Raw genomic sequence first — 8489 nt, forward strand, 5'->3', positions numbered from 1 at the left:
GTTATATAATTTTTATCTGAGAGATATATATTTTAAGGTTATTTGTACATGATTCAAATAATATACATTGCAATTTGAAATGATTTGTCCGCGCATCGTGCAGGTACTAATACTAGTTAAAATTTAAAGATTGTAATCTCGTACAAACTGTGGTATAAAAATAATCCATTTATCTTTGTAATCAAACCAACCAATATAAACAAAATTAGTAGTGGGAAAGGGGCATGCATACAACCTTTTCAGAATATTAAGGTGCATCTCTAATACCTTTTCGTGATTTATCATCTATCCATGCCATCCTTAATTAACACACACCAATACAGCTTTTCTTAATTATCTTTAATTCAAGCACAGACTTTCTTAATTAGTCATTTATTTATTTGCAATTCTCATCCTTGCAATTGCAGTAAGTTTCCTTCCTCAGATCCACCGCTTGGACACCTCTTATTCTATTCGGAAAATACTATACATATGATGAAATCAAAAAGTCACATTCTAATAATTACATCATACTCTATTCTGTTCTTTACTGCTTAATTACATAATTGGTTGTACTTGTAGTCCATATAACACGTGTAACTACAACTGATTTTTAAAAAACAAAAGAAAAGTCAAAATTCCATACTCTGCTTTGGGCGAGGTTTCCGGTCTTAAGAATGGCCTCTAACTCCAAACTCTGCCACCTCTCTTCATAACAACGATAATACTAAATCCAATACAAACCTCTCTCTCTCTCTCTCTCTCTTCTTTCCTTCCTCCATTTTCCCTCAGAAAAAAATGCAGTCTTTTAAATTACCAAACAACAAAACCCAATATTGCTCTAATGGGGTCAAAAATATAATCTTGATCACCTCTTTTGCTTGTATAATCTACCTTCTTTCTTTCAACTTTAATGGCCCTAACACCAAATTACTCCACACATCAGTTTCGCTTCAAAATGATTCAACAATATTATCAGATACAAATCTTGAACATATTGTATTTGGTATTGCATCTAACGAGAAAGCATGGTCTACTAGGAAAGAATTAGTTAAAATGTGGTGGAAGGCAGGTTCAAAAATGAGGGGTTGTGTTTTTCTTGAAAAAATGCCATCCAATTACACAAATAATACTACAGAAAATGATTCTTTACCTCCGATTTGCATTTCTGGGGACACATCAAGATTTAAGTATACGTTTCGAGGGGGAACGCCGTCGGCAATTCGCGTGGCACGAGTTGTGACTGAGACGGTGGCATTAAATCATTCAAATGTGCGGTGGTATGTTTTTGGGGATGATGACACTGTTTTTTTCCCAGACAATTTGGTGAAAACACTTTCTAAATATGACCATGGGCTTTGGTACTATATAGGGTCGAATTCTGAACATTTTTTAATGAACAAGGCTTTTTCCTATGAAATGGCATTTGGTGGAGCTGGCATTGCTATAAGCTATCCTTTGGCTAAAGTTCTTGGTAAAGTGTTCGATGCATGCATAGAAAGGTACCCTCACCTTTTTGGGAGTGATGCTAGGATTTATTCCTGTTTGGCTGAGCTTGGTGTTGGCTTAACACATGAGCCCGGTTTCCATCAGGTATCCCATCTATCCTAATTTATATGACACAGAAATTTTTATAGCTTATTTTAGACCACAAGTTTCAACGTTTTTTTTTCATTTTTCTTCGTACACGGTCAAATACTATCACATTAATTGGAATAGAGAAAAAGTACAATTTAAAGTCAGGCTAAACTCATAGACAAACATAATTGACAATATAAAGATATTTTATACTATTGGCATAGAAAACTTGGGAATAGCACGGAAGTTACAGTCAGACCTCTCTACTGTATAACAATCATTCACTATAAAAGTTAATATGGAACCAATTTTCATGTTATATTATAACATATGTTCTCTGTAACAACATTTAGCTATAACAACCAAAAGAATTCGGAACAAATGAAGTTGTTATAATGAGGTTTGACTGTATTATTTTTACCAGGTTATAATACTTATCATAGAATTATGCTACTCCCTCCGTTCACTTTTACTTGTCCAGTATTCTAAAAATAGATTTTCACTTTTACTTGTCACTTTTAGCATATTAAGAGAAGTCAATTTCTTTTTTTCTGTTATACACAGTATTTTTTTTTTGTTATACAGTATTAACTACTCATTTCAAATCATTTTCTCAAATTCATTAAAAATATGCATCAATTAATATGGGTACAACAACAACAACAACAACCCAGTATAATCCCACAAGTGGGGTATGGGGAGGGTAATATGTACACAGACCTTACCCCTACCCCGAAGGGTAGAGAGGCTGTTTCCAGGAGACCCTCGGCTCAAAAGCAACAGAAGCCGATATATTAGTACCATAAAAATGCATAATAAAAATGCATAATAAAAATGCATAATAACATAGCAGCAATACAATAGATATGAAATACAGAATACGAAATACGAAAAAGATGGTTGGTATAGTAAAACTAGCAGGTAAAGCCCTGCATCAATAGACGACCAATGACATTCTTAGTCCAACTCCTAACTGGCTAGTCTCACTCTATTGTGCTGTAGAAATATTCACAACTCTCCCCTAACCTACAACCTTAATACTCGACCTCCATAATTCCCTGTCAAGGGTCATGTCCTCAGTAATCCTAAGTCGCGCCATGTCCTGTCTGATCACCTCTCCCCAATACTTCTTAGGTCGTCCTCTACCTCTCCGCGTGCCCACTACAGCCAGTCGCTCACACCTCCTCACCGGTGCATCAGTGCTCCTCCTCTGAATGTGCCCGAACCATCTGAGTCTTGCTTCCCGCATCTTGTCCTCCATGGGGGCCACGCCCACCTTCTCTCGAATATCTTCATTCCTAATCTTATCCATTCTTGTATGCCCGCACATCCACCTCAACATCCTCATCTCTGCTACTTTCATCTTCTGGATGTGTGAGTTCTTTACCGGCCAACATTCAGTTCCATATAACATGGCAGGCCTAACCACTGCTCTATAAAACTTACCTTTTAGTAACGGTGGCACTTTCTTGTCACACAAGACTCCCGACGCTAACCTCCACTTCATCCACCCCACCCCTATACGGTGTGTGACATCCTCGTCAATCTCCCCGATCCCCTGAATAACCGATCCAAGGTACTTGAAACTACCCCTCTTGGGAATGACTTGAGAGTCAAGCCTCACTTCAACTCCCGCTTCCGTCGGCTCAACTCCAAATTTGCACTCGAGGTATTCCGTCTTCGTCCTGCTCAACTTGAAACCTTTAGACTCAAGAGCATGTCTCCAAATCTCTAGCCTCTCGTTGACGCCGCCTCGTGTCTCGTCAATTAGAATAATGTCATCAGCAAATAGCATGCACCATGGCACCTCCCCTTGAATATGATGAGTCAGTGCATCCATCACCAGGGCAAATAGGAATGGGCTGAGCGCAGACCCTTGGTGCAACCCCGTAATAACTGGAAAGTGTTCAGAGTCGCCTCCTACTGTCCTAACCCGAGTCTTAGCTCCATCATACATGTCTTTAATCACCCTAATATAGTTACTCGGGACCCCTTTATCCTCTAAGCAGCTCCATAAGACCTTCCTAGGAACCTTATCGTACGCTTTCTCCAGATCAATAAACACCATGTGGAGATCCTTCTTCTTATCTCTGTACTGTTCCACCATCCTCCTAATAAGGTGGATAGCTTCTGTGGTAGATCGTCCCGGCATGAACCCGAACTGGTTGTCTAAAATAGACACCGTCCTTCGCACTCTCATTTCTACCACTCTCTCCCAAACTTTCATGGTATGACTTAGTAATTTGATGCCCCTATAGTTATTACAGCTCTGGACATCACCTTTGTTCTTATACAACGGGACCATTGTACTCCACCTCCACTCTTCCGGCATCCTATTAGTCTTGAATATAACACTAAACAATGCAGTAAGTCATTCCAAGCCTGCTCTACCCACACACCTCCACAGTTCCACCGGAATTTCGTCTGGCCCGGTAGCTCTGCCCCTTCTCATCTTACGCATTGCCTCCATGACTTCATCGATCTCAATGTCCCTACAATTACTTAATTCATGGTGACTGTCGGCATTCCTCAATTCCCCAGGTCTAATATCTTGATCTCCTTCTTCACTTAGAAGTTTATGAAAGTAGGTCTGCCACCTCCTCTTAATCTGGTCATCTCCCATCAAAACTTTGTCGTCATCATCTTTTATGCACCTCACTTGGTCCAGATCCCGAGTTGTCCTCTCTCTCGCCTTAGCGAGTCGGAATAACTTCTTCTCCCCACCTTTGTTCCTTAGTTCCTCATACAGACGAGCAAAAGTTGTCGTCTTAGCCTCCGTCACTGCCATCTTTGCCTCCTTCCTAGCTACCTTATACCTTTGACTGTTCTCTCTCTTCTCCTCCTCGTTAGTGCTCCCTACTAACCGCGGGTAAGCCGCCTTCTTCGCTTCCACTTTACCTTGGACAACTGCATTCCACCACCAATCTCCTTTGTGACCACCATTGCGGCCCATAGATATCCCTAACACCTCTCTTGCCGCCTTTCTTATACAGTCCGCCGTCGTCGACCACATTGTGTTCGCGTCCCCACCACTCCTCCAAGCTCCCATTGCCGATAACCTTCCTTCCAACTCCTTAGCTTTATCCTCAGTTAAGGCGCCCACCTAATCCTGGGGCGTCCTTGTACTGACCTTTTCTTCCTCCTTCTCCTAATACAAATGTCCATGACCAAAAGCCTATGCTGCGTTGAGAGGGTCTCACCTGGGATAACCTTGCAGTCCTCGCACAACCTTCTGTCGCATCTCCTAAGGAGGAGATGGTCAATCTGAGTCTTCGCCACCGAACTTTGGTAAGTAACCAAATGTTCATCCCGCTTCGTAAAACTCGAGTTCACAATGACTAGATCGAAAGCCTTGTCAAAGTCCAACAATGCAATACCCCCTCCGTTCCACTCTCCGAAACCAAAGCCGCCATGCACCTCAGAGTACCCACCTGCAGATGACCCAATATGACCATTGAAATCTCCTCCTATGAATAACCTCTCAGAAGGCGGTATACTACGAACAATCTCATCCAACCCCTCCCAAAAGCGCCTCTTAATATCCTCATCCAAGCCTGCTTGCGGTGCGTACGCGCTAACGACATTTAAAGTACCCTCACCTACCACCAATTTAATAGTCATTAGTCTATCATTCACCCGCCTGACCTCTACCACGGACTCTCTAAGATGGCTATCTACCAGGATACTCACTCCATTCTTACCCCTCAGGATACCAGAGTACCACAACTTATACCCATCCACGTTTTTCGCCCTCGATCCGACCCACCTAGTCTCCTGGACACACGCTATATTAATCTTCCTCTTCTGCAGGATTTTCGCCAACTCTATGGATTTACTCGTCATTGAACCTATGTTCCATGACCCGATTCTCAACCTATAGGCTCCCTTGCCCCATCTACCTCCCCTGCTACCCGACCCACCCCCTGACCCCAGCCCCCACTCTGCCCCACCCGAGGACATGTCCTTATTCTATCATCCCAGACTGCAGCCACTACACCTACAACAATCTAGAGAAGACTCGCTAGTACACAACATACGCAAATCAAACAAGAAGGAAACAAGTGGTAACTAATATCCTAGTTGAAAGGTTTAACTATTGCGAAGTAAAGTAACAGTAATTTAGCTAACACCAAAAGGGAAACAGTAAAACAGGAGGTACCAACTCCCGATAACAAAACCTGTGGTTGATTTGTTGTACTCGATGCAGTTGTACCCTCACGCACCACTTGCTACCGCCCTTTGCTGACACTCGCCCAGGTTGCTCTCCTTTGCCAGTGCTCGTGCGCCTAACTTGTCTCCAAATACTCCGAGAATTCCTGAAAACACAGAAAATACCACGACCCAAAAACCAGAAGGAGCTATCACCGCTACCACTGAATTCGTGGAATGCGAATGATTCTGGCAAATTCGAATTGGAACCCAACTCGATTGGAAATATATGAAAGCTTAACTGAGGTAAATCTGAGGAGAGATTTACAGGGAGTTTGTGAGAGAGTTTTCTTGCTAGCTGCAGCAGTCAATCTGAGGAGAGATCTGATGCGTCGAGGAGGGCATAGGCTACGCAACAGCTTCAGGCACTCAACTCCAGAAAATTGAAGCTGTTCTTCGAGCTTCAGCACCAGAAATTCGATTGTCGAGCAATCCTCAAATAAATGAACCCAAGCTTCAGCCACAACTTCTCGACACCAATTAGAATAAAACCCCAAAACCAATTTGTTCAGACACTCACGAAAACAACAAACCCTAGTCAATAGAGCATTAGAAAAGAAAACGGAGGAAGTAGCAGAAAGTAAACGGTCAAGGAATTAAAGAGTAAAACACTTTGTTAATCCACTTTACTACTGCTTCAATCCTCTTCTTCCTCCTTCCTGGTTATCAAAAAACCCAAGACGAGGCAGAACCGGAAAAAGTCCTCTTTCAGAAGAAGAAAAAAATCATGATAAATTATGCACTTCATTTACTATTTTTTAAGAGGTGTGCAAAGTCCATAGTGGATAAGTATAAGTGAACGGAGGGATATAAGTGACTTGATTGTGTGAATATTTTCTATGTTGATACTGTATAGAGCTTAACGCATGATTTTATATTGTATGTAATGCTCAAGCTGTTATAACATGTTTATTCTATATAAGCGACTGTTTATGTTCTATTTGTTATAAACAGTTACCTGCTACTGTAGGTCTTGACCTGATTGAATAAACAAAAATTGTATTCTGCTAGTTCATATAAGTTAAACTCTTTTTGTTAAGCTTAGAAGCACGCGCTGTCTCTCAAAAAATTGCCTTTAGGCGATTGAAAACTTACTTTGCACCAGATGCTAAAATGTAAATGACACAAACTTGTTTTGCTCTGTTTTCTGGAATTTGAAATACCAGCTGGATGTAAGAGGAAATATGTTCGGAATGTTAGCAGCACATACCATTAGACCTTTGGTATCTCTCCATCATATGGAGATGAACGATGCCATATTCCCCAATATGACAAAAATGAAAGCTCTGGAGCATTTGTACGAGGCTGCAAAGTTCGATCCACACCGTATTTTGCAGCAAACAGTATGCTACGATCGTTGGTTTACATGGACAGTGTCAGTGTCTTGGGGATACGCTGTTCAAGTTTTCGGGTACCATGTGTTTTTGCCGGATGCTCAGCGCGTACAAGAGAGCTATTTTCCATGGCAAAAGGGTGATTTGGCTAGACATTATGACCTTGATACAAGGCCATATGAACCTGATCCATGTAAAAGACAACTTGTTTATTTCTTAGACAATGTCTCCTCTGGAACTGATGGAATCAAGACCATTTACAAGAAGAAAACCCCTGAGAATTGCACAATCAACATGGTTTCACCTAGAAAACTAGAAGAAATCAGAGTGACTTCTCAAAAGTTAGACCTTGACAAAAAACAGGTACTATTTCTCTCGAGCTTATTATTCAACTTTAGCCTATATAAGTTGAAGGGGAGCCTTGGTGCAACTGGTAAAGTTGAGGAGGCTCGAGCCGTGAAAATAGTCTCTTGCAGAAATGCAGGGTAAGGCTACGTATAATAGACCCTTGTGGTCCGCCTTAGTGCACTGGGCTGCCCTATTTTTAGCCTAAGCTGAGATTCTTAATTAATTACTCTTTAAGTATCCATTTAAGTTTAATTTGTGAAACATTTGGTCTGATGGCATACACAGTTGCTATCACCAAGAAGACAGTGCTGTGATGTATTGCCTTCAACATCTCGCAGTGTGATGGAAATAGGTATAAGAGAATGCAATGAAGACGAACTAATTTACATACACCCTTAGTGCTATATATTGCTGCAACTGTCGATATTTACTGCAAGGAAGGCAAGAAAATTTCAGTAACTTTTGTTGATGGCAAATTGGTGATGGGATGAACGATTTTCACAACAGAAGATTTCGCCGGTTAGGCCAAGATGCTCCACTACAATTTTGCTTTATTTCTAAGCATAAATCTACTCCTTTGCTTGTGAAGTAGTAGATTCAGGAAAGCAGCTTAGGAAATTTAACTAGGATTAGATTGCACTTGAGGAAAATGAATTACAATTATAATTAGAAAGCTGTGCGCATGTTCAGACTTAATGTGTATTAGCAATCACATGTGAAGAAACTTGGGAGTTAATCAAAGAAAAATCTCAAATTTGACTGTAACTGTTCAACATTTTATTATTTTAATGTGGGTTCAGTTATTACATATAAAGTGGACATGCATTTTTTCAATAACATGCATGCACCATTAGCTGTGTATCATGAAACACCAATATGTGAGGCTTATATATGGTCTACTAGTTTGAGCTCTGACCCTTTGCCACTTGTTGCAATTGTGCAATCTGGATTTTCTTACTTTACCCTTAAAATGGATAACAATTAAATTTGTACGCGATTTTAAGGATATATGGATTGATTCCATACAAATAATTAAAAATA

General features: G+C 40.7%; 1 protein-coding gene across 2 annotated transcripts; it reads left to right on the forward strand.

Moving 5' to 3' along the window:
• The first annotated feature begins 677 nt into the window (after positions 1-677).
• LOC104211102 (uncharacterized) lies at positions 678-8237 on the forward strand. Of its 2 annotated transcripts, none has more exons than XM_070174043.1 (3): positions 678-1572; positions 6933-7463; positions 7787-8237. In XM_070174043.1, the coding sequence occupies exons 1-3, from the start codon at positions 778-780 to the stop codon at positions 7817-7819; spliced, it is 1359 nt and encodes a 452-aa protein (XP_070030144.1). In that variant the 5' UTR covers positions 678-777; the 3' UTR covers positions 7820-8237. The 2 variants fall into 2 exon arrangements, with proteins under 2 accessions (XP_070030144.1, XP_070030143.1); XM_070174042.1 differs by having other exon boundaries at positions 679-1572; positions 7734-8237.
• The last annotated feature ends 252 nt before the right edge of the window (positions 8238-8489 follow it).

The sequence above is a fragment of the Nicotiana sylvestris genome, chromosome 5 (assembly GCF_000393655.2).
Source record: "Nicotiana sylvestris chromosome 5, ASM39365v2, whole genome shotgun sequence".
NCBI lineage: Eukaryota > Viridiplantae > Streptophyta > Magnoliopsida > Solanales > Solanaceae > Nicotiana > Nicotiana sylvestris.

What these genes read in the sequence shown, in the direction of transcription:
- LOC104211102 (XM_070174042.1), top strand. Translation starts at nt 778, where the DNA reads ATGCAGTCTTTTAAATTACCAAACAACAAAACCCAATATTGCTCTAAT. An exon ending in ATGAGCCCGGTTTCCATCAG is followed by an intron (nt 1,573 to 6,932) that starts GTATCCCATCTA and finishes TTGAAATACCAG; the next exon opens with CTGGATGTAAGAGGAAATAT. An exon ending in TAGACCTTGACAAAAAACAG is followed by an intron (nt 7,464 to 7,733) that starts GTACTATTTCTC and finishes TGGCATACACAG; the next exon opens with TTGCTATCACCAAGAAGACA.